General features: G+C 39.7%; 1 protein-coding gene across 4 annotated transcripts; it reads left to right on the top strand.

The window, feature by feature from the left end:
- Positions 1-2,175: 2,175 nt before the first annotated feature.
- Positions 2,176-26,122, top strand: PABIR2 (PABIR family member 2). 4 transcript variants are annotated; one of them, XM_082609897.1, is made up of 10 exons: positions 2,176-3,247; positions 5,383-5,461; positions 9,988-10,044; positions 10,348-10,391; positions 10,476-10,530; positions 10,804-10,905; positions 11,256-11,341; positions 12,102-12,163; positions 14,623-14,719; positions 23,403-26,122. In XM_082609897.1, the coding sequence occupies exons 1-10, from the start codon at positions 3,150-3,152 to the stop codon at positions 23,545-23,547; spliced, it is 825 nt and encodes a 274-aa protein (XP_082466023.1). In that variant the 5' UTR covers positions 2,176-3,149; the 3' UTR covers positions 23,548-26,122. The 4 variants fall into 4 exon arrangements, with proteins under 4 accessions (XP_082466023.1, XP_082466022.1, XP_082466025.1 ...); XM_082609896.1 differs by having other exon boundaries at positions 12,099-12,163; XM_082609899.1 differs by having other exon boundaries at positions 2,177-3,247; positions 24,343-26,122.
- Positions 26,123-26,547: the final 425 nt, after the last annotated feature.

The raw sequence follows: 26,547 nt of genomic DNA, 5'->3' as shown, positions 1-26,547 counted from the left end.
ACCAGTTAATGAGCCACATTGAGTAGTGAAATCTTAATTCCATGCTAATAATTTTGAAAAACCACACATTTTAGGAACCATATAGAGAACTGGGAGAGAAGGCAAGTGAAACGAGTGAAATGGGAGTTATTAAAATAGTCATAACGTGGTATAGCACTTTACAGTTTTAAAAAAATGTTTTCACATACTTATCTCAATTGGTTCAATCATTAACCTTGCTCAGCTAATCAGTGGTGAATTTAAAATAATGGGATTATCTTGAGACACTTCATGACAAGTTCATGTATAACATGAAGTATCATAATCATTCTTCATTCATTCTGAGAATAGACTAAGAAACGTGTAGTTATATTGGGCAGAATTAGGTTACCTAAACCCCAGACATGAGGACAATTTGGAGTCTCCATTCCTGATATAAGACAGGTTAACAATAGCTACCATTTGGGGGGCACTTATTATGTGCCAGGTACTGTCCTAAGCACTTGAAATATGTGATCGCATTTAATGCTTACAGTAACTCTGTGAGTTAGGCGCCACCACAATGCCCATTTTTCAAAGGAGGAAACCAAAGCCGGGAGGGGTTACTCAAATTACAACTACTAAGTGGCAAAGCCAAGATTCCTCTGCCCTTCTATTTAAGTGAAAAGACAGACCAGGTGCCTCTGGATATTTCTCTGGATACTATTTTTGTACCCATAAGTACTCGATAAATACTTATTACATTATTTTATGAATAAATACAGGTTTAAATAACCTGTCCTTCACAGCTATCCTGTAAAGTAGGTAAATCATTTCTATTTTACAGTTGACAAAATTCCAGAAAGATTAATGGCACATAACTAGGTAGCAGTAGAATCTGGGCTGGTACCAAGATTCCTGAAAGCCACTGCTGAAGTTCCCAGGGTAAGCTGGAAAGTTTATGAAAGATGGCAGCTAAAGCTTAGTAAAGTCAGGGTGACTGCAGAAGGCAATGGTTAAATACAGAACAGAGGGTCAAAACCAAACTGTTTGAATAAGAGAAAAATATGGAGTACATCAGAGAACAGGTAGCTCTTACCTCCACTCTACTGCTTATTTTACTTTTCAAAGAGTTTGTTACTATTCTTGGCAGGTAATAAGGTTTAATGGATATATTCTGAATGAATAGACCAATCAAATCTCATCATGTCTAAACATTACTGATATCTAAACACAGAGCTTGTGTTTCTAATCCAGCTGGCAGGAAAATATAGGCAATTTAAAGGAAACTATCTAAAAGTGGTTTAAAAACTCTATTATGGTCAGAAAACATAAATATTGAGGATTAAAATGACGATCAGGCTTGGCAAGTTTTAATATGGTACAACTGAGTTGAAGAAGCAGGTAAAACTATTTTTGCAAAAGATGAATTTTTCTTTTTTTTATTTTAAATTTCCTGGTTATTAAGTTTCCTGTATTTTCTAGGTATGTATGATTAACACAACACAGAGGCCATCTCTCTCCCAGGGTCGTTCAAGTGGTGAGGATTAAATGAGTTAATATTTCTAGAGCTCTCAGAATACTGCCTAGCACACAGTAACTGCTACGCAGGTGTTCAATAAAATAAGTAATTCCAGGTCTCACACAAGCTGAATCGTGATCGTTAGAGTCTTCGTTCATAAAGCCAAGAAAAAAAAATTCTGGTTCTGCTACTTGTTCGTCAGGGTTTTACCTAATATCATTGAGGCGAACGGTGCTTGTATAATGGAGACGAGTGTTTCTCACTAACTATATGAACTCTCACTAGATTCTCTTTATTTTTACCCCATTGCTTTTGTTTATTCACTTCCCTTTGGTCTAGTGCATCCAAATGGATGACCTGAAAAAGAAATCTGCCCCTCCAGACAGAGACCAACAAAGTCGAGGGATTTAAGAAATGAGCTAGGATCACAGAAGTCAGAGCATACGAATTGGAAACGAAAAAACATGGAAACCACGTGTTTCTTTTTTCCCATGAATACTGGCCCAAACTCCTCCAGAAAGAGGATGCTCCAGTATCTCCAAACGATTGGTCCTTTTCAAAATCGGGCGCCAGGGTCCCCGGGCCAATGCAGTCAAAAAAGGCTCCGGGCTCCCTGGAAACGCTCCTCCCCTTTGGAGGAAGTTTGCTGGGCGGGGCTCCCACGCATGCTCCGTGCCCGCGGGCCCATTGGCGCGGCCGCCGGGCGCATGCGCAGGGCTCGATGGGTCCCCGGACGCGGAAGACCTGGCCCCGCGGCGATTCCCGCTTCTGAGGCGTGAGAGGCGGCAGGTTGTAGAATTTGGTCTTGGCCCCGAGGGGTTCCCCCGGGCCATTGGAACCCAAGACAGGAAAAGGAGGCACCGCGGCGGCGGCTGGTCGAACCCCCCACCTGTCCTCCAGGCAGGGAGGGGGGGCGAGGAGAGGAGAAGCAGCGACCGCAGGGCTGAGGAGCCTCAGGACCGGGCGGGTCCCGGAGCATGGGGGACTGGACCGGGTACCCGAGCATGGGGAGCTGGAGTCTCCGAGACTGCCTGGCCGGGCCCTGCCTGACTGTCAGCTCCTCGGTGCTAGTGCTGCCCGGGCAGCTGGGGCGTCTGTAGCCCGGCCCCGCTTGAGGTCGTTGGCCAAAAGATAGCAGCATGAGTTCCGCCGCTGCCTAGTTTCCTCCCCGTCTTTCTCTTCTCCCTCCTTTCTCTCTCCTCTTCCCCAGACTTCGTCCTTCTTCTTTCACTCCTCCCGCTCATCTTTTCCCTCCACCCTACCCTCCTCCTTTCCCTCGTCTTCTTCTTTTCCCCCTTGTCCTCCTCCTTTTACCCTCTTTATCTTCCTGCTTTTCCATCTAACCTTTTCCCCTCCCTCTTGCTCTTTTACCTCCTCCTTCCATTCCTCTCCTTCCTCGTTCCTCTTCCTTTATCCTGTCAGCCTCCACCACGACCTCTCCATCCTCCTCCCCTCCCTCACTCTCATCCTCCCTTCCTCATCCTCATCCTCCTTCCCTCCTCCTCCTCTCCTGCTTTTCTCCGCCCCCGCCCCCAAGCCTCCGCCCCTTAGCCCCCGCCCCCAGCTGCCAGTCCCCAGCAGCTCAGTCCTGCAGTGAGACTCTTGGGAGTCCATACCTAAGCACCAGGAGCTAAGCACTGTCCGCCGTGCCTGCCTGCAAGTCTCCGACATGGCTCAGGAGAAAATGGAGCTGGACTTTGAGTCTGACACATCTGATGGGGTCACCCTGAGGAGATCCAACAGCGCTCCCCTGATCCATGGGCTCAGGTGAGCACAGTTGGGGAGGATGGAGTGCAGGGTTCAGGGGCTCCTCGACCCCCTGCAAGCAGTCTTGCTTCACTCAAGTGAGAGTTGGAGCTCATTTGGGTCCTCCATGCTGAGGGGGTGGGGACTTGTTTGCTTGGCAGTAACTTGGGTCCCAAGGTGGAGTGAAAGTTTGACCCCAAACTCTGGGCAGTGTGGGGAAAATGGGGCCCTCTCTACCTGGGGCTCTGTTGGCTCACTGTAAAAGAAACTACAAGAAGCTTCTGGCTCTTCTAACAAGTTGCTTGCCCTGCCTAACTTACACCACTGAATGTCAGACTGAAGCCCCTGGAACTAGGATTGCAACTTGACACCTGCGTCTAAGAGTTGCTATTTCTAAGCTTAGTTCAGGAACCCTGGCATTAACACAGGTTTACTTCAATAAGTCGCAATTTATCTAATAACTTGTAATTAAATGGCATATTCATGTCCTATTAAGTGATTGGGATTTGTCATAATGTTTTCAGATCCTAGAACTGCCTGAAATGCATTCTGGTCAATAAAAAAAGAAGGGTGGCATGTCAGTGAAAGCGAAAGCACAGGTTTTCGAAAATAATCGAAAGAATTGACCCTTGAATTTTAGTGTAAGGTCTTGTGTTTTCATGTGAATTAAGTCACCAGAGGGTCTATTTTAAGGTAGACTCTTGTGATAGTGAAGGTTAGGTTGGCAGACGTCTTGAGCCTATTACATTTCACTTTTTGTAAGTCAATTCGTGAGACCCTGTAGAAATGGAATGACTCCATAAAAAAGGGGATGGGAGTAGAATTAGCCAAAAACACTAATCAGGCACAGTGAAGGCAAAGGAAGAGGTAATCCTTGTCTGTCAAACTGATTATAATATCTTTGTTTTGGGGAAAAAACAGATTCACCTTTTTTTTTATATTTCAAAACTGAGGGAATGGTGGAGTGACTTTTTGCTTTTCTAATGCTGTCCTCAGCTCTACATTTCTTTTTGACACTATAGGAATAAACTGGTCTTTTCTGGTTGTCTTTTTGAATCTCATAAGCCAGCAATTGCTGGGGACTGGGGTGATCCTGTTGACCTGCATTTAGACTGTTGTAGAAATATCATGCTGGGGTTTTTTGAATCATGATTTAAGTAATTATTTGAAAGGTAGCATGATGCGACAGAAGAAGGAGTGAGGCGACCAGGCCTAGTCCCAGTTTTCTCCCTAACTGGCTGTGATCAGGAATGAGTCACTTAGCCTTGTCGAGTCTCTGTTTTCTCATTTATAATTCCAGAGAGCTGGATTAGGTCATCTCCACGGTCCCTTGAAGTCCAATCCAGTTCAGCCCTGAAAATCCTTCTTGACCTCTTTTCCTGGGCATGGCACTCTGCTAGGGACTGCAGGGATGACCAAAACACCTCTACCAAGGGGTTTAAACCACATGCACACTTTCCTTTAATAAAAAAGTCGGTGTCTCAAGAAGCGTCTGATTTCCCATTGTGCTCCCACCCAATGCAAAGGAGGGAATGATCGCATTAGGTTTGTGGAATGAAGAGGGGCTTTGTGGAGGGTCTGGCATTTTCGATGGGTGTTGAGGGAGAGGAAGGGTTTGGACAGATGGTGGTGGGAGGGAAGGCATTTGAGGCAGAAGGGGCAACATGAGCAAGACTCTAGGTGTGCTGATGTAGTTGGACAGCAGGATTCCAAAGTAGAACACATGTTTAGGGCAATAGTGGGAGACGTGCTGATAGGGCTCCCACTGGAGATCAGGGCTCCCCAGCCCTTCTCACGTCATGGCACATGTAGAAAGCAGTAACATTTGCGGGTAGGTCCTCTGGGGTAAACAGATGAGGCTGCCAGTGTCTGGTGGTAACCGGTCTGGGGGCGTGAGTTCTGCCCAGAAGGAGCTGGAGACAACCAGTCTGGAGCTCCGCCCCATACCTCTCCTAGCCATCCCCCAAGCCGGAGCAGATCAGTATCAGCCAACCTGTAATCCACAGCACACCACTCTCGGGAAGCTCTGAAGAGGACGGTGAGGAGTTGCTTCATTGTATCTGTCGATTTCACTGTTAACCAGAGAGCTGGCGTTAATACAGTCGAAGGATCTCTTAAATGAGAAGACATTAAGCATTTTATTTTTTATTTTTCAGTGACCTTTCACAGGTTTTTCAACCTTACACGTTTAAAACTCGGAGGAATAGTACAACCATCATGAGCCGTCACAGCTTGGTAAGTATAGGAGTAAGTATCATTAGTAGTTGAGATGGGGGGAAACACTTGCAAATGTGGTTCTTTCTTGAGATGATGTTCTCTGCACCATTGCTTACAAAAGAAACGAATGATTTTACCTGTCTTGTTTACTGCTCGTGCTGTGGCTATTTTTAGCTTTTGGTGCAAAAAGGAAATCTGGTTAGAATTTTTTCTTGGCTGTGGGACTTGGTATTTTTAAACATTGTTCCTTGTTTTTTGTCACTACTTGCATCATGGTTGTGAGGTAAGTCAGGATTAACTTCTAATTATAACTGAGAACAGTGGTCTTTATTTGTCCTAGGATGCAAAAATCATGTATATGGTAGCAGAGAGTTTATTTTTGTTGGACAGTGCTATCTATTCAAAGTAAAGTCTATTTTAAAATGCTTGGATTTGTATTCCAGTAGAGGTGCTGATGGTGACTGGTCTATGTAGCCAGAGCCATCAGGGAACACCTTTTTAGTTGGTTGTTTGTGTTGGGAGAAATTATGATGAGGTTTTTACATAGTGGCCCTTCACATGTGGAGCCCACTTATCCGGTAATTGCAGTGCCCTGGAAGATATGAGATGTAAGCAAATAGACCTCTAAATGGCTGAACCAGATTTCCATAGACTGTGCACAAAGGTCCATCAGTTTATTTATAGGAGGGGCTCTCTGACCTCTGAATCATCTAAAATTTATGCACAATTATAATAAGCTTCCAACCCAGTAGTGTGTGAGAAGCAGCAAATCAGAAGAGGTACATTTGGGTTAAAGGTTTATCAGCAGCAAGGGAGGAGAGGGGAAAACTGAAAAGCGGACAGAGGTTCTTACAAAATCAGCCCGTGGCTTGGTCTTAGGGCTGAGAGCCTGTTAATAGACCCTGAGGGTGTCACTGGCGTTGAACAGTAAAATAATTGATGTTCCTACAGATACCTGGGTCATTAACCTTTCCTTAAATTATAGTAATACCTACGCTCATATGGTATTTTACATGTTACAAAGTACTTTCACACATTTAATTCTCATAGCAACCCCTGTGAAGTAGGCAGGGCAAAAGATGTTTTTCCCAATTAAAAGAGGCAACGGCTAAGACTCAGCCGGATCTAAGTAACTTGCTCCGAATCACACAATTAGTAAGTGGCAGAGCTGGGATTAGAATAGAGATCTTCCAGTGCCATTCTGTTTGGTCAAATCTGTTTAAGAAATGGGGGTGGGGAATATAACACTTTTAAGAAAGATTTCCAGCCGAAGTGGCTACAGATACTTCAAGGGGGAAATGTTAGCTCTCTGGAGATTTCGTTGACTGCCCCTTCTTCCCTGAGTATACTAGAGCATAGACCTACTCGTTTTTGCTGTGTATGTGAAAAATGTTTCTATATGTTCTACAGCCGTTTTCTGATCTCAACAGCATAGCAAAGAAGGGAAAATGATTTTGCCCCTCTGAACTTCACTTGGCTCTTCTAAGATGTGAAGATTCTTATCAACTCTGGCGGGGTGCATCTCTCATTAATAGCCTTCCTTCTGGCTCTACTAAAATGCATGCAGACTAAAATGGAAAAGGCTGGTGGGGGGGGCGGGGCTAAAGAAAAAGACGTGCAGAACTAGAACCTTCATTATTTAACTGATTAGGTAGAAAGGCAGGGAGAAGTCGGAGTGACTGAAATTTTGTTTCTTGGTGACCAGGGGAAAAGTGTTGCCTTTATTCTGGGTAGAGAATTAAGAGGAATTGGTTGTTTGAAGGGAAAAAAGATACATTTTTTCCAGGCATGTTGGGTTCAAGGTGCCAGTGGCCCCATGCTGTTGTCCAAAGCAATATTCAGAAATCTTCTCAGAAACGACAGTCGTCCTGCCTCACCCCCTTTCACTTTCAGCAGATGACCCTTCTCACTTCTCAGAGAAGGCAGACACCTCTCTTCCATAATCTGCAGCTTTCTTCTCCTGGAAGTGTCTTTCCCTTCACATGGGGTGCTTTCTGCTAATGGTTGGGAATTTGTCAGACTCCCCTGTGCCTTCGCTTAGTCTGTCATCTCTGCTCTATCTTGTGTCCTCAGTCTCTTCCTTGCTGGCTCTTTCCCTCCCACCTTCTTCTCCCGGCTCACACATCTCATATCTGGAAGACAAGCTTCTCTTTTTTTCATACGTCTGTCTTTCCCTTTTTCCCTTCCCCTCTCCGAGCTTTTTCAAAGTTTAATCCACACTCAACTGCCTCTGACTCCTTGCCAACAATTCAGCCAGTTTATAATCTCACTACATCTACCACAACTCCATTTAAAAACCATGCTGCTGGGCTTCCCTGGTGGCGCAGTGGTTGAGAGTCCGCCTGCTGATGCAGGGGACATGGGTTCGTGCCCCGGTCCGGGAGGATCCCACATGCCACGGAGCGGCTAGGCCCGTGAGCCATGGCCACTGAGCCTTCGCGTCTGGAGCCTGTGCTCCGCAATGGGAGAGGCCACAACAGTGAGAGGTTCGCGTACCACAAAAAACAAACAAACAAACAAACCATGCTGCTAAAGTCCCCAGTGTCAGGGGCCTCTGTTCTGGTCCCATTTAAGCCCTTTGCTCTAACTTCACACCATTAACTGGCGCCTCCTTGAGGTTCTTGGCTTTTTGCTCAGCCCATCCATTGCTCTTGTTGCTGGTACTAGACACAGCTCTGCTGTTCTCTGTCCCTTTTGTGGGTCTACTCTCCAGTTCTGTCTCAAATCGACGAGTTGTGTGTGATGTAGATGTACCATCTAAGCTTGTGACTTTCTCCGCAGTCAGCTTCTGGCAATCCATACTTTGGCTTTCCTGATTATTTCGTTGCCTTTGGGGTTTCTTTTGTTCCCTGACTGACATGTTCATGCTCTCTGCCACAGTATCCTGATGGAGTCTTTCCTGCCTTATTTACTTGCCTAGTAGCTTAGCATTTTTCAAATGACCTTATCAAGAGTTCACCAGCAAACATTTATCACTTTCATAATGGAAAAAAATACTTTTGGAAAGGAATTTACTGGTAAAATTTTTCTTATTTCAAAGCCTAGGAGAGGAAGAAGTAAAAGAAAGGGGTGGGAAATGAAGGGATCTCTTTTGAGGTAAAATCTTATTTTAGTGGATAACTTTAAAAAATTTCACCAGAATTAGCTTTTGCCTAAAAACCTTAGAGCAGTTTATCACCATTTTATACTGCTCACTACATGAGTATTTTTTTTTTTTTTTTTTTTTTTGCGGTATGTGGGCCTCTCATTGTTGTGGCCTCTCCCGTTGCGAAGCACAGGCTCCGGAGGCGCAGGCTCAGCAGCCATGGCTCATGGGCCCAGCCGCTCCGCGGCATGTGGGATCTTCCCAGACCGGGGCACGAACCCGTGTCCCCTGCATCGGCAGGCGGACTCTCAACCACTGCGCCACCAGGGAAGCCCATGAGTATTTTTTAAAGTTTGAATAGGATAAGGTCTCTTGTAGCAGGATAATTGTCATATTTGGTTTAATAGTATTACAAATTCATTTGCATTTCATCATGGAATAAATAGTAGTTGTTTACATTATGGCTATAGACTCTCCCCCCGCCAACTACTCAGTAAGATGTTGATATAAATTGTACCTTACATTTCATGATCAGATTATGATGATTTTGAAGGAACATAATTTGGCCCCCAAACCATTTCATCTTTGTGTTACTAAAAAATGATCTAAGGGAAAGCAACAGTTATCTTAAAAATTCACCTTGCCTCTACATTGATTTTTTTCTGAACCTGTAAGCTTTGTGGTGATAGCATTAGTGATCGAATTTTAGAATTGACTTAGATCATGCAAGTAAGATCTCCTTATTGCAGTTTTAAAGTGTTTTCGATAAACATTAATCATAGACAGTATATTATATTGGGCTTATTTGCTCGTCTTCCTCTGTCAGTTCACTAGTAATAAAAATGAATAGAATCAGTGTTTTTGCTTTCCCTTTGTATAGAGTTCCTTATTTTAGATAAGTGGGTTAATGGCTATTTCTAAGACCTGGAGTCTTTTTTTACATAAACGTACACGGCTCTACATTCATTTTGGGAAAAATGTTAAAGTCAGTGCCTGCCTAGCAACAGATGGTGCTTTGAGGTTGGACACCTGGTGTACTTTCTAAAGACTCAATGTACTCGTGGGTCATTTCAAATAGGATAAAATGTTGAAACATTAGTTGCTGAATGGCTCTCAGTTTACTTACCTTTGCCTGCTTAGGAGAGGAAGACTAAAGCATTGTTTTCCAACCAGGAAATGCACAATTACTTGCTTCTTGGCTTTTGCCAGAGATGAAGGTTTTCAAGGGTTAAAATTATAATCAGTCATAATTCTTGTAACCAAATTTCTTTACCAATTACATTGTGATTAAAAAAACTGAATGTACTGCCTCTCTAGTGCATTAATGTTCAGTGATTTAAAGAGCTCGATTTCTAAGAAGAATATGAAAAATTATCTAGGAAGAGGTTTACACTGGCACTGACAGCAGGCCGCTGCTTTGTGATTCAGAAAATAGTAAATGTTTACTTTTTCTTTCCAGTTGCTGTCATCTTCACCTAATCGGATTCCTAGCAGCAGACTGCATCAAATCAAAAGGGTAAATTTTACTTACTGGCTCAGATCTGTAATTTTCTGCATTTTACATTTTGATCTTATTTTCATTTTGCAGATTTAGATATTAAAAATGAGTCAGGCTGCCACTCTGGTTAGTTGTGGACAGGTTCAAATTCTTCTGAGTGGGCAGATAAAATATAGATGTGGCACAGGTGACAGTCTTAAAATGTCAGTCACGCTGTACTGTGATGATGTCAAATGAGGCAGAAAAGTCCTTTTCATTTTCTTTGAAATAGAGAACTGTGTGGATAAATTTTATGTTTTCAGCACATGTTTGCCTTTGCAGGAGGAAGGCATGGATATTATGAACAGAGAAACTGCACATGAAAGGTTAGTGCTTCACAAGAACAGGGTGTGGCCAAAGGTATGTCTTGTTTAGGAGCACTAATGGCCATTCATTTTTGTCTGTTTTAGAGAAGTGCAAACTGCGATGCAGATAAGCCAATCATGGGATGAGAGCTTGACCCTGGTAAAGTTTTCACATGTCTGCTTGTTTTTTATTTTCTAGAACCCACTATATTGTTCATTGGCTTCATTCATTTTTTTCATTTACCTCTGGCCCTCCTGTTTCCACATTTGAATTCAGTGTTTTTGATCTCTGCTTTCCCACCAGTATATGAGATTGCAACTTTTTAGAATCTATACATTTCTACTCTAAAAATGTAGGCCTATTTGTGTAGTAAAGAAGAAATGTGATGTGTTGAGTTGTGAATTATGAGGAAATAACACTTTCTATTTACAGAATGATAGTGATTTTGACAAGCCAGAGAAATTATATTCTCCTAAAAGGATTGACTTCACTCCGGTTTCTCCAGCACCATCACCCACCAGAGGATTTGGAAAGGTAGGTTTATTGACAAGATATTAACTCTCTTTCACACACTGAGCTGTTTACTCTGTAAAATACACACAAATACACACACATACACACACACAAATCACCTCAATTTTGATGAATTCAATGACTGGAAGGAAAAATAATAAAAGTCTATAGTAGTAATATGAAAAAATCTATCAATCTATCCATCTGTCTGTCTGTCTATCTATCTATCTATCTATCTATCTATGTATTCTCTCATAAACATGTATGAGAGACAGACAGGTAAGCAATTCTAAGGATGCTGTTGTTGTCATTTTGATAAGAACCTTTTGAAAACTGGAGCACTAGAAGTATTTTAATATGTTTTTTCCTAGCAATGTTTTTCACCATCCTTACAAATGTTTGTGAGCAGCAGCGGGCTACCACCAAGTCCCGTTCCTAGTCCAAGACGCTTTTCCAGGTAAGTAAACCTGCTTTTTAAATGTGGTTGAAAGGCTGTTCATTAAATTTGTCTCTTTGGTGAACTTTTTCCCCAACATTTTATTATGGAAATTTTCAAACAGCAAAACTGAAAGAATTTCACAGTGAATATCCATATACCTACCACCTATATATTCTACCGTTAACATTTTACCATATTTATTTTTTTGAGACTTATGCCAGTTTATGTTCAGAGGGGACACACACACTTGAAAATATATTCTTTATAAGGATAAGGAAAAAACGTTTTTTTTAAATTGTAGACCAGTCAAAATCCCAAACAACTTATTAATAAGGTTTATCTTTGTTTTTTTAACTGTTGTGGATATTTTGTCTTAGAAAATGAGTTTTTTTGTTTGTTTGTTTTGCGGTACGCGGGCCTCTCACTGTTGTGGCCTCTCCCGTTGCGGAGCACAGGCTCCGGACGCGCAGGCTCAGTGGCCATGGCTCATGGGCCTAGCCGCTCCACGGCATGTGGGATCTTCCCGGACCGGGGCACAAACCCGTGTCCCCTGCATCGGCAGATGGACTCTCAACCACTGTGCCACCAGGGAAGCCCAGAAAATGAGTTTTTAAAATAGCTTAAAATGCCATGTTATTCCAGATTGTCATATGCCAGGTCAGATCATGTACTCAACCTACAACACAGATGTTGTCCATTTCTCCCTATGTATCTGTCAATTTTATTGATTTGCCAAAAGTACTTTAATGTCATCCTGTTTGTTTATTCTTTAAAGCAGGAGAAGCCAGAGTCCAGTCAAGTGCATTAGGCCCAGTGTTCTTGGTCCTCTTAAAAGAAAAGGTATGTGTCATCCCCCTTCTGCTATTAAACATAGTCCAGCTTGAATTACAAATTAGCATTTCTGTCTGAAATTAGTTCAAGGCATGACTCCTTTCTTCTAAAGAAATAGTGAAATATTCTTTCCAATGTATGCTTTACTGATTCTAAATTCTGGGAATTAGTTATTTGATACTGTCTATACTTTTTTATACTTCATAACTGAATCTTATTCAGATATTCATAATATCAATATATATTCTAGAAATTTTGCCTCTCAGTGATCTGAATATGAAAGAGATGTAAGTTGATACGTTGCAGAAATATGTGTTAATGTCATAGCAAATAAGTCCATACACATGCTGTACGCTCAAATATAAGTCACCACCAAATGATGCCTCCCATTTGAGTCTCTATAGGGTTTTTGATATAATAGGGTACTCTCTTTTTTTGTGTGTGTGGTTTATAAGAAATACACTTTATTTTTTTTAATTAATGTTTTTATTGAAGTAGAGTTGATTTACAATGCTGTGCCAATCTCTGCTGTACAGCAAAGTGACTCAGTTATACACAGACAGACATTCTTTTTTATATTCTTTTCCATTATGATTTATCCCAGGATATTGAATATAGTTCCCTGTGCTCTACAGTAGGACCTTGTTGTTTATCCATTCTATGTGTAATAGTTTGCATCTACTAACCCCAAACTCCCAAGGGGTGCTCTCTTAATTACCTTATTTTAAACCACAAAGCACTAAACGAAAATCTCACTCAGTGCTAGTTTGAGATGCTTATAGAGGGCACCCAATGGAGTCTATTAAAAAAAAAGGCAAAGAAATTTAACACGGGTTTAGTCATTATTCCTGAGGATATGACCACATGATTACAAGTGTTGGATGTCATTTTAAATGAGAGTTTTAATGATCATTTTTAAAAAGCAATTCAGTAAGTTTTTTTGTGTGTGCAGATCACCTCTGGAGCTAGTAAACAAATCAACTCTTCTAATGTTAGGTAAACGGATACTTGCACCTTCGGCAAAGACTTTCCAGTGGTATAGCATCATACACAGATTCAAAAAGTGCTATATTTCAGACAACTTAAAATTAAAGATGGTGTGCTCTGAGGAATAGATGCTGATGCAGTGACAATATTTGTATTTAGTGAATAAATTTTATTTTATAAACTAATAGTCTTTTTCCTTAATGCTGCAAGGAATTATTTACAATCCGAAGAACCTTCTGAGGAGCTATTATGTGAAAATAAAACTTGGAAATTAAAGCTAGTATAGTTATTAGTATTAATTTTAAATATGTTGTAGGAAGCTGATGGAATGTAATATGGTTGTTCAGTTTCAAAGCTATTCCAAAATATACCAGCAGATGGAGGGATTCCTTGCTAAAAAGGGCTAAAGTCTTTTGCTAATGAGGTGTTGAAAGCCCGGCAGCAGCTTTGAAAAGCTGCATATTAAAGCATGGAAAAAAGCAAATGAAAACATAACCTTTCTTGAATTTCAGTAATTTTCAGAATAGCTCCAGAGGAAATATAATATGAATTAATTAATAATATGGGGAAAAATGAATGTTGCATTTGTTCTTCCTTGATCTTTTTCCATCATAAGAATCTTGTAGAGGTTTAAGTTCATGGTTGCTAATTTCTTAATGGAGTGTAGATAGGCCCATGAATTAAATTGTCTTTAACGTTCAATTTTAAAGCTCAGATAAAGAGCTTTGAAACCAAGGTATGTGCATGTTTTAAATCATAGCTTATTTGGAAAGGGGCTTTTCTGTCTAATTTAGGGTTGTTAGTCTTTGCACTCCCAGTGGCAAAATGTTAAGCATTATTTCTTCTGATGCAAAGTTTTTCTATTCCCAGTTCTGAGAAAATCTGTGGGATTGAGGTAGCCAGTACAACATCAATTTTGTGAACTAATTAATAACTGCTTTCCGTTACAGATGTGCTTTCAAACTTATATTTTCTAATCTTCATTTTCACTAAGCAGCCTAAAGCAACCTTTGATTTATATACTCTTTATCAGACTGCATGCCTTTGAATCCATTTGACTTCAACTCAGGAAATGTTCTGATATTAAAATATATAAAATCAAGAATCTTTACTAATCATCTAGCATAAATTATTATTCACCATGAGCTTCAGCTCTTGGGGGATACTTTATTTCTGCTGTGGTTATTAGTCTTGATTCATTTTGCCTAATGCAATCAGTGTTCTACTCTTCTATTAAAGAACCTGACTATATGGGCAGCGTGCTGCATACAATAAATGAGAAGGTATTTTTAGGGCTGCTGACTTTTTAGTTGAGTTTATGTGGCAGTATATTTCTTCTACATTAAAGCACATGGAAAAATAGCTTTCAAGTAACAGTTTGAAGTATTCTGATCTTTGGTTAAACAAAGATCACCCCATTTTAGCAGCGAGCCTATATCTGTAAAATTGCTTTACGGTAGCATCATCTCTTTCTGTTTTAGGTGAAATGGAGACCGAAAGCCAGCCCAAGAGGCTCTTCCAAGGCACTACCACTATGCTGTCTCCGGAGGCTGCACAATTGTCTGATCTCAGTTCATGGTAAAAAATGAAATAAAATCCAAAGGATACTAGGGAATGATGTATTTGAAAAGAACCACAGCAAAAGTATATTGGGATCATTTAAAACATATTCAACTTTTTATCCATGCTCCCTAGAGGTGAAATCTCCATGGAGATGTAGACAGTGTGAGAAACCAGATCGTTTGAAAGTCACCAGGACTTCCTTTGGAAGTGCGTGTATCTTTTTGGCACCTTCACCTTCATGCCTAGCTCCTGTTAGGTCAGCCTCTCAATAGGTGCTAATGGTGTGGGAGAGTGTCAACAGCTGGATGGCATGAGAAGGAGCTTCTGGGTTGCCTTGGGTAATGCCTTGATTGTAGCTGCTCTGCCTGCATTTTGTATTATATCCTTTTAACTTAGCAGAGAACACCAGCATTTTCTTAAGCATGGCATTTTCTAAATAGCACTATCTGTTGTTATAAAATCTTTTTGAAAATTTTGGGGTGTTCTGTCACAATAGTAACTAAGGTTTCGTTTAAATAGTAACACCTGCAGATTCCTGTGGTCTGTTCACATAACTGTTTTTGGTCTTTTAGTCTTACTCATCCGAGTTTAGATGTCTAACTTAAGGCCGTTTCATGATTTTGTGCGAAAGTTAACTTCTTTTCCTGTACCCAAATTTGAGTACTTGGATGAGTTGAGTACTTGGATGCCAACATACTTATAGGAAGGAAAAGAAAGGATAATAGCAGTGGCCAGGTGATATTTTGAAATCTTTCAGTACGTTTCAGTCAACTTACTGAGCACCCATGTTCTGGATGCAATTGTGTAGTGCCTTGCAGAACTTTTTGTTCCCTGAATTTTATGGCTAAGTTTCTTTTTTTTTTTTTAAGAACCCCAGAGGGCGTTCACTTTAAAATAAAAAAGATGGTGCTCTCTAAATGGAAGAATCCTATAAGCCACTTCTAAGTTATACAGACTGACGATTCCTTCTTTCCAAATCACTTATTCATTGTTTTTCCAAGGTAACCTCTACTTCTAGTTGACCCAAGAAGTCACAGGTTATTCTAGCTCATTAGACTCGTTGATCAGTACCATTCTAACCTTGGAATGGATGCCTTTTAGATAGTTCTGGCTATTTTCAGCCCCACACTCTCTCTTCTCTCTCATCCCTGTCTGTCCTTGGTAGCTCAGTGTGCTAAATTTGGTACAGAATGCCTTTCCAGGTATGTAGATGATTGCAAAGAGAAAACTTCTAAAGCTTGTCAAGAGGACTAGTGGGTGAAACTCTATACTGAGTGGAAACTGCATATCACTTTTATGGTAAAGTGTGTTTTAATATAGGCACATGACATTATAAATAGATTTCCTTACGCAGTTACTAACCAAGTAACCAAGTTCATGTTAAATGATATGAAAGCATTCGCCAAGCTAAAAACATACAGGATGAGGTGATTTTTTAAAAAATATTGCTGTAGGCTGACTGTGCTTGACACTATGAAACAGGTTCACACTAATAAGTAAGGAAGGACAGAGAATATATGGCATTTACCAAGGGCCCTCTCCCCTTGTTCAGACGTTTATCCCTCTGAGCAGCACAACCTAAGCTGTCTGTGATGGTAGCTGTTGTGAGGCTTCTTTTTTTTTTTTTTTTTTTTTCCCACCGTGCCACATGGCTTGCAGAATCTCAGTTCCCTGACCAGGGGTTGAACCCAGGCCATGGCAGTGAAAGCCCAGAATTCTAACCACTAGGCCACCAGGGAACTCCCATGAGGCTTCTATTTCTATTGCCACCACCTCCATTCTCTGTAGACATGTAACTGGCTGTGGGAGCCCTGGGAACATCAACATTGGGGATGAAGGGCACTTCTGATCTGTAAACACAAAAAGTGTTGCCTCACACTGGAGAGATTTGCTTTATTCGTGGCTGCTCATAGAGTGCTAACAAGCCAACATATGGCTCAAGTAATATATTAAAAAGAAACTTATTACTCAAAATTCACAAAACTCAGTATCAAAGATATTTAGGTGATTTAAACTTTCAAGCGATGTTTTTAGTAAGTTTGGAGCATCTGGACTTCTGAGGCTGTTAAAGCTGACAATCGCAATAAGACTTTTGGAACACCTTGTGTACTAAGATTGCTGACATTTATGTCTTACAATTAACAGAATTTAAATATGAGTTATTCATGATATGTAAAATTGGATTCTGCTTTTGCAGAAACTTTTTTTCCCTATCTCTTGAAAGCAGCTTCATTGATCAGACATCCATATTCTTAGAAATGGGGACAGAGACAGGAGCTACCTGTTGCCAAGGATAACAATCTACTCGATAACTAAGGAAACCATTTTTATACATTTTAGGGAGAGAAAAGGTATCAGATCATCAGTAGGTATTATCTCATCATTTCAATCATTATAGTTTGTTCCCTGCCCCACTCCATAAAGAAGAGATGGGTTTTAAAACTTTAAAGTTTATATACTAGATGATGATCTTTAAAAGCTTGCATCTTTGAAGTATAAATTATCAATAAATGTGAAGTTTGAGTATTGACCCATATGGAGTTTGTGTCCGGTGTGCCAACTGCTATGCAAAGGAATAGTAGGCCTCCTTTTCATAAACCTATTTCTTTTTCTTTTTTTTTTTTAGTGATTGAATCTTTTTTTAAAAAATTTGTTTATTTTATTTATTTATTTTTGGCTATGTTGGGTCTTCAATGCTGTGTGCTGGCTTTCTCCAGTTGCGGCGAGTGGGGGCTACTCTTCATTGTGGTGCACGGGCTTCTCATCGCGGCGACCTCTCTCGTTGCAGAGCATGGGCTCTAGGCACGCGGGCTCTAGATTGCAGGCTCAGTAGTTGTGGCACACGGGCTTAGTTGCTCCACAGCTTGTGGGATCCTCCTGGACCAGGGCTCGAACCCATCCCCTGCATTGGCAGGTGGATTCCTAACCACTGTGCCACCAGGGAAGCCCTATAAACCTATTTTGTACAAAAAATTCTTCAATCTTTGCCAAGCAAATCTGGGGACCTTTGTTAATCACAAGGTAGGAATTATGTCATTCTGCCTTTAGTCCTTATGAACATCAGGAGTTTGACCATAGCTCGGAAGTACACCTTTACGTGGCGCTTTCATTTTTTTTTTCATGCTGGGAACTCTTGTTCTGCTCCTCATTCTTTTGGGAATAAGACTATCTGTGGCATATAAAATAAAGTAGTTTCCAGGGCTGCTAGCCACGTAGTGAAGATTAAGTGATAGTCTATTTCTCCTACAGAAAAGGAAAAAGTCTTCCATGAAATTTCCTGCCCAGTGCCTTAGTGTTAACAGGACTGCTGACTTAACCTTTATGGTTTTATTTTAACATTTTTCACTAGATTTATCTCAGTGATTTTTAACATTATTTTTAATGTATGTGTCACAGCAAGAAAATTTTATCATGAGTATGTTACATGTACAAAGAATAAGGTAATCATTATTTATTATGACAGAAATGTTCACATATACTTGAAGGTGTTTATGTGAGCAGCTTAGACTTCTGTGCTGATACTTTTTTGTCTGGTGATTAAAGAGTAGTATTTTTAATTAAAGTTTTTTTCTTCCAGTTTTAGTGAGTATAATTGACATACAACACTGTATAAGTTCAAGGTGTGCAGCATAATGATGTGACTTATGTACGTCATGAAATGACGGCCACAATAAGTTTAGTGAATGTCCATCATCTCATATAGATACCAAATTAAAGAAATAGAAAAAGAATTTTTTCCTTGTGATGAGACCTCTTAGGATTTGACTTTCTTAACAACTTTCATTTATAACGTATAGCCATGTTCATTATCTTGATCATGTTGTACGTTACATCCCTATGTGCTGATACTTTAAAATTCCTATCTCCAAAGTGACAGTGGAACCGATCATATTTAACTATGTGATCTTAAAAACCTAGAGGTTATACAGCAAGATAATGCTGGGTCTTCGTAAGGTAAGATAGTAGAGAGTAGAGAACAAACCCTGTGGACCAGTTTAACCCACACAAAGGGGTAGGGGGATGCCCTGTAGTCTTACCTTATACTAAAATCTGTGCTGGGGCTGATAGGGCTGCGGCTGATTTCTAGCACATTTACCTGCCTGCCATTTATCTGATAGAACCCAATTTACTGACTGGACAAGACACAAGAGTGGCTCCACCAGATGGGTGATAGCATGAGTCACACTGGACAACCTAATTTTGTTGTTACTTTATCACTGAATGTTTTAATGATTCCCTTATACTTTTTCCCCTAGTTTTTTTTTAGACAGAGGGCACTACTTTAGCTGTCGTAAGTATTTTTGGTGGTGTGGTTCAAATACGGCCTCAATTGGTATAGTCAGTGGCTGAAATGAATTAGTTTACTTTTGTTTCATGTACTCCTGTGTCCAATTTGAATTGTCTAGGTCCTTTGCTTTCCTGCCGTTGTTTGGCTTTGGGTCACTGGTCTAAGGCTCATTAGCACCTCCATCAGAGCTTAAACTAGGAAAGAAAAAAAGAGAGAAACTTAAATTGGACCACACTTTGTTGCTTTTAGAAGCCCTGGTAGAAGGTTTAATAGCAGACACAGTGAAAATCACTTTTGTACAGTGATCTCTCTGGTATTACAAAATCTCATTAGGTCTTGCTTGTGGATATATTAACAGTGGGTAATTTGTGACCTGTAGTCACTGCTTCCAGGACCAAGTACAGTAGTCCCAGATTAATTAGAGCAGAAACTAGATTTTAGTTTAGTAAAAATACCTGGTTAAAGGTTTACCAGGCTCTGAATTTAAATTGCACTGGAGACTAAATGCAAGTATGCTATTTTTCTGTCAACGAAACACAATTATATATGTTTCCAGTTAATAATTGAGAAGAAATTCTTGAAAAAATATATTCTTGAAAAAATATATGAAGTGAAATGTTCAGACTCATTTTTTTTCTTGGTAACTTCCCCATTAGCTTATTTCTTTAAGGTAATCAACAGCATTAGAAGACTGATTTCACGGCGAGTCATGTTCTATGTTTTTGAATGAATACAGGATTCACCTAAGCAAGCAGGTTTTATGGCAAATGGAATCTTTTAACCCAGGGCTCACCATAAGTCTGGTTGGAATAAGAAAGTATTTATATTCAGATTATCTGCTTGGTGGCCAAATTTTAATCTAAGCCTGTTTCTTCCTGCCAAGTAGCAGAGAGCGTGTCCTTCGGCTTCCCAACCAATATGTGCTTTAGGAAAGTAAATTCATTTTAGTATTAGTCTAGGCAAAATGCTGCAGGAGGAAAATCACATATGTTCCAAAGGCAAATATAAAGGTCTTTTGATTTTCCAACGTCTTAGATTATCTGTGCAACTTTCTTTCAGTACTTTGAATAATTCATATTTTAGACCCATTTTGCCATTTGGTTGAAAAAATACCAGAGCCAGCTAAATTTTCCAAACTTCTTACTTAAAAGTGGTATTATCAGTGATGCATTTGACAGCAGAAAGTATAGAGTAGGAGGACTGTGGAATATACTGTTTCCATTTTTATTGGGTTGGCCAAAATGTTCCTTCGGTTTTTAAGTAAAACTAAAAGACATATTTTTCATTTTCACCAAGAACATTATTGAACAACGTATTCACTGTTTTGTTCCACTACCTTCTGCCATTTTTCAGGCAACTTCATAATTTCATTTACCCAAAACTTTTTATCTTTTTGTGCAAAGCACTGTTCCAGGTGCCTTTTACAGTCTTCCAGGAAATTGAAATTTTTTCCATTAAGAGAATTTTGTAAAGATAGAAATCAATGGAACTCCGAAGGTGCAATGTCTGGTGAATACGGCGGATGAATCAGAACTTCCCAGCCAAGCTGTAACAGTTTTTACCTGATCGTCAAAGAAACATGCTGTCTTGCGTTATCCTGATGGAAGATAATGCGTTTTCTGTTGACTAATTCTGGACACTTTTCGTCGAGTGCTGCTTTCAGTTGGTCTAATTGGGAGCGGTACTTGTTGGAATTAATAGTTTGGTTTTCCAGAAGGAGCTGATAATAGAGAACTCCCTTCCAATCCCACCATATGCACACCATCACCTTCTTTGGATTGAGACCGGCCTTTGGTGTGGTTGGTGGTGGTTCATTTTGCTTGCCCCACGATCTCTTCTGTTCCACATTATTGCACAGTACCCACTTTTCATTGCCCGACACAATTTGTTTTAAAAACAGAACATTTAAGTAGAGAATCGCATGCGGAAATACTGGTTTTTTGGGGTTTTTTTTGTTTGTTTTGTTTTTTTTTTTTGTTTAACTTACGTGGAACCCAAACATCAAAGTGATGAACGTAACCAAGCTGGTGCAAATGATTTTCAACGCTTGATTTGGATATTTTGAGTACATCAGCTGTCTCCCGCGTGGTATAACATTAATTGTTCTCAGTTAATGTCTCGATTTGATCACTATCAACGTCAACTGGTCTACCCGACTGTGGAGCATCGGCCAGCGAGAAATCTCCAGCACAAAACTTTGCAAACCACTTTTGACATGTTTGATCAGTCACAGCACTCTCTATACACTGCACAAATCTTTTTTTGTGTTTCAGTTGTGTTTTTAACCTTTCTTGACATAATAAAGCATAATATGCTGAAAATGTTGCTATTTTCTTCCATCTTCAATATTAAAATGGCTACACAAAAATTCACCAATTTTGATATTTTTAAAATGCACGCTGATACGACAGCTGTCACAATACAGTCTAACAAAATTGTTTCAAATGAAGTTAAAGATGACTAAGCGCTACTAGAGCCATCCTATGGAAAAAAACGAACGAACCTTTTGGCTAACCTGCTATTTTTACTTTTCCAAAGCCTATTTGTATTCTGTTTCCGTCTGAAAACAATCCACAGGCAAAAGAAAGAAATGACATTTTGAAGAAATATAAGAGTAGAGAAGCTGGGTTAGGGGAAGTTACATTTTATTAAGGGTGGTACAGAGCCCAGAAACTTCCAAATGTATCATAGGTTGCTTAACAGTGGAAATATATTAACTTGGAAATTCATAAAAACGACAATATTAAAGACATAATATTGAGTTTCAGGGCAGTTTAGACCAGGATGGGCTTTTGCAAAGGAGCTAGTGATCAAACTTAAACTAGAACTTATATTTGCTGATTCACAAGTCCTTCTCCAATTGTATGCTTTGTTTCCTTTTCAAAAATAAAAAAGTATGTCTGTGTAGATCCTAAAACTGCCTGACTCCCTCGCCAGCTTTCTCTCATCATGTTCTCCTTGCTCTCTGTGCTATAGCCATACTAGCCTGGTTTGGGCTCCTAGAAATACCCTTGCTTCTTCCCCAGCTTTACCCAGTTAAGGCCTACTCATCTTTCAGACAACTGCTCAAGTATCACTTTGGGGGAGCCTTGTTCCTCTGTATTCCTCCAACTTAGATCAGGCCACCCATGTTATATACTCTCAGAGTCCCTTGTATCTTTACTGCTTTGATCACAAATTATAATTATATATTTATTAGCATGATTATATAACTGTCTGTCTCCTGTACTATACTGTAAATTAGATGAGGGCAGGGATCATGTCTGTCTTATATACCATTGTATTTCTAATATCTGGCGTACATTCTGCACTTGACAGGTACTCAGTAAATATTAGAAGAAATGAAATGACTGAATGAGTGAATTCGGGCCAAATATAGAGCACAGAGCTTACATGTTGTATTGATGGGTATCGTGGCCAGGAAGGCAGCCTCATGTCACATTGTGAAGGCTGGCAATTGTGAATGCTAAAGTCTGTAGCCAGATTCATGAGGCAGGCTGGCTTGATTGTTGGGAGCCCTGGGAGCCTGGGCTGGATGGGTCAGGTATCCCCAGGCTGGGTTCTAGAGGCTCTTGATGACCAGATCAGGAGTCTTAGTGGAAGGACAGGAGCAGAAGCCAGTTGTCAGGATTAAAGAGGCAAATGGGCTGTGAGGGTATTGGGTCTGTGGATATAGAGCATTCCTATTAGAAGCTTGACTGGAAGTTAACTGAAGGGATCAACGAAACAAGTCTTTTAGAAATAGGAGGGAGACCTTTGAGTTTTGAAAGCAATAGGAAAGGAAATAGTCTAAGAAATTCATAAAATGAGAAGAACATAAAAGGCAAATAATGGAGGAAATTAGAAAAAATGTGTATTTGAGTCGAAGGCCTCTTGGGAGTGGGGAAGTGATAAAATCTAGAGCAGTTGAAAGACTGTTCTGGAATAGAAGGACCATGAAGCAGTATACTTGCTAGAATACTTCGGATAGTCCAGGGTAACTGAACGAGTAACCACTCCTGTTACTCGAAGGCTGAAGGTAAGAAGAGAAGTATAAAAATAAAAAAAAAAATTAAAGAAGAGAAATATAAGGGTAGAAATTGCTTGAGCGGAAGGTAGGGGAACTCCCTCACGGAAACCATGACATGTCAAGAGGAACACTTACTGGTATGTTGGACCTTCTGGTGCCTCTAGGAGAGCACCCAAATTATACAGAACCTTGCATGTCTTAACTTGGGATTTCTGTGACATTGTCCTCTCCCAGGTATCTGAATATAGTACATTCTCTAGTTTTGCTGTTGCTTTTATGCTTTTTATGATTTACCAATGCTGTACTGATCCGTGAGTTCTTGAAACCATGTCATTGCATGTTATGTTTGCCTTTACCCTGATAGATGCATCTGCTTATAATTCTTTTTGCTTTGTCCTCAGTTCAGATATTTTGGATGGCAGTAGTAGCAGCAGTGGCTTGTCCTCAGACTCACTGGCTAAAGGCAGCACAACCGCAGAGGCTCCAGTAGCATGCTCCAATTCATGCTCTCCGTTCATCTTGATGGATGATCTCTCACCCAAGTGACTTACCCATTTCTGATTCAGTGTTCTAACTGCTGTTTCCTGCAGAAAACATTCAGGGAGGAACACAGGGAACTTTGATCCGTAATGAGGATTAAAGTGTTACTGATCTAAACCATTTTGATGCCATTCTTTTTTGGCACTTCTCTAAAGTTTGATTTTATGAGTATAGTAACCTTACTTAGGTCTCTTTTTGCTGATCTCATTTTGAACTAGTAACGAAATCTCAAATACTCATTTTTGATTGCTTAGAGTACATATATATATATATTTTTTCCTCAGTGCTTCAAAGAGCACCTATTTTAGAGTCTATACATTTTAGGAAAGCACTAATATGTATTTTCGACAATGGTTCTTTTTCCCAGCAGTGTCATGACAGCTAGAGTTGATCAGAAATTCTCTTGCTTGAGAGATTTTTGTTGTTGTTCTCTGTTGACTACATAAGTCTCAAATCTCTTTATCTCACAGTATTAGATGAGTTGCTTTTGATATAAATTTTTATTTTTCTGCATCAGCTTAAAGTACATTATTTTGTTTCCCTTTCCTGTTTGAGCCGCTTCCTTGCCATTTCTCACAAAGGGGAAAAAACATGTCGTTGCTTTCATTACTGTGCATATTGCTTCTTTGCTGTTGGAGTGTAGGATGCAAAGATTGATTTTAGTGCTGAGAATGTAAACGGACTTAACAGGATGCTGGGATTAGTCACCACAGCTTCTTATGACTTAGCTACCGCAGTTGATATTGTTCTCCTCAAACCTGTTGCCCTAAGGAATATATAAAATATTGTTAATGTTTCTAGGTGGTGTTATCAAGGAGAAGAAATCCCTGCCTTGACCAGATGTGTGGAGCATCTACAAATGAATGAATAATGTTATTTACACACAAAACCACTGTGTAGAAAAGTGTACACGGAGCTTGACAGCTTGTCTTGGGTGGTGTAATGAGGCCTGAGGGGCCTTGGGGTTCAGTGTCATGCTGTAAAGATGTATATCATAAGGTAGGATAGAAAAGGGGCTTCATGTGTCTGAATGCCACATACCGTTTTGATTGCTGCTTCTTTCTGATTACTTTTTCATCATTGGAGTTGTTTGTTTTGTTGTGTGGTGAGTGGTGTTGTCGACTGTAGTTTGGTTATTGTGTTGCCCCCAGAATCAGAGTCCAGTTCTTATACATGCTGCCTTATAGGAAGCACAGTTTAATACCTACGAGGAAGCTTTTAGGAGCTGCCAAAGTCAATGTCATTGTGCGTTCTGCTTTTAAGAAGCTGTTTGAGCTGTCAACAGTGTACATGATAGTAAGTCTGCGGTACCATAAGTTATTTAACATTTAAAAGAGGAAAATCCCGATAGAGCTATTTTACAAACCTGAGTGTAATCTATTGCCATGTTATTTATTATTTAAAACTGTGCAAAATGTCTGTTGTGATAGATCTCTTTTAATGTTCAGACATCGTGGTTGGATTGTCTGTACTTAACATGCAAATTTGCCTGCTAGGACCATAATATTCCATTTTTAAATGAATGTAAGAAATGAAAACTACTGCATTTGTATCTTTTGAAGGCAAAGGTCGTTGAATTTTAAAGGAAGATGATGTGCTTTGAGGGTACCCACAGACTAGTAATACTGTAGGGCTTGAAGGGAAACCTATTCTCCCTGAATTATAAGAGAGCATCACTTAGCTTGCAGTAAGTAGTTCTGTTGTAGCATCAGCTGTGTTGTTTATTTTAAATTGTGATAACTGCCATAATGGCCATTAATGGCTTTATTTCTCATATTGGCTTTCACCTGTGCAAAGTCCATAATCCTTCAAACCTAACATGAATGTATATATTATGAAGATTGTTCTCTAGTATGTCATTTTAAAGAAAAATTACATCAGTGGTATGCAGTGTACTTATTCTGTTTGTGAAAGATGTTAAAAGTCTCTGCCTATATAATACTGAGAGATGGTTTTCTCCTATAGGGTATTTATCCACCAGCTCTCTACTGTCTTCTTTGCCTTAAAGGGACACTTTTGGCCATCATTTTTTGGCTCTAATTTAGGACTCTTAAGACATAACCTTTAGAATGTAATGATATTTAAATTTATTTTTGAAATTCAGCAGTGTGGTAGAATTGGGACAGGAAAATGAAAATGTTCCTCTGTTATGAGAACTAAGAAGGAAGGTAACTGACTTTACTGTTTAAGCCAAGGTTCATTTTTATTGTTTAAAGTGACTAGAAAGTTAAGTTTGTGCAGGGGTTGTTTCAAATTACATAAAATAGATGCTAATCTTCAGGTGAGCTTTGTTGACAGTACTCCTTTATTTTTATATAAAGTCTAATATTTGAAAAGTGATCATTGTTATAAAGTAAAATTCTCTCTTCCTATTCTAATATTATATCATATTTCAGGCTTCTATTTGAAAACAAGTATAAGAGATATGATAAGAAAATTTAATAGATGCTCTTTTTGCTTGACTGACATATAATTGCTGTGTTTCATGATAACTGCTTTTGGAATAATAAGTTTTGTGAACTGCTGACCTTGTGTATATCTTAGAATGCAAATTTAATAAAGTGTGTACACATGCATAAAATTCTGTAAAATTTTTAAGCGTATCCATATCCCAGTATTGCATTCTCTGTGTCTAATTGCAGTCAAGTTTTGAATAAAAGGATATCGGGAACACAGAAGAACTAATAGCTGTTTTGAAGTTTGGGTTGTTTCCCAAAACAAAGAGAAACCTCTCCACATAATCTGTCAAATTTTCAAGAGCATTTTTTAGAATTTGACAATTTAGAAGGTTCTTGCCAAGGCTACACATATTTCTTACTTGTTTTGGATTTATTGTGTCTTGCTTTTTTTTTACATATTCATAAGACTCTAAATTGGTTTTGGAGCAAGATGGCGGGGGCGGGTAGACAGGCAAAAAATAAAAGCCTTTCATGCATGACTCAGGTTTTAAACACTCACTTTTCTTTTCAGTATTTTAAAAATACATGAACTATTTTATTTCACACT

Source organism: Mesoplodon mirus (assembly GCF_964341445.2).
Source record: "Mesoplodon mirus genome assembly, chromosome: X".
In the NCBI taxonomy this organism is placed as follows: domain Eukaryota; kingdom Metazoa; phylum Chordata; class Mammalia; order Artiodactyla; family Ziphiidae; genus Mesoplodon; species Mesoplodon mirus.
Note: the sequence above shows the minus strand (reverse complement) of the source record. Positions and strands in the feature narration are given on the sequence as shown.

Bases quoted from the DNA above. Each gene is read 5' to 3' on its own strand.
- PABIR2 (XM_082609896.1), top strand. From the start codon at position 3,150: ATGGCTCAGGAGAAAATGGAGCTGGACTTTGAGTCTGACACATCTGAT. The intron at 5,462-9,987 runs GTAAGTATAGGA...TTTTCTTTCCAG, and splicing joins TCATGAGCCGTCACAGCTTG to TTGCTGTCATCTTCACCTAA. The intron at 11,342-12,098 runs GTAAGTAAACCT...TATTCTTTAAAG, and splicing joins AGTCCAAGACGCTTTTCCAG to CAGGAGAAGCCAGAGTCCAG.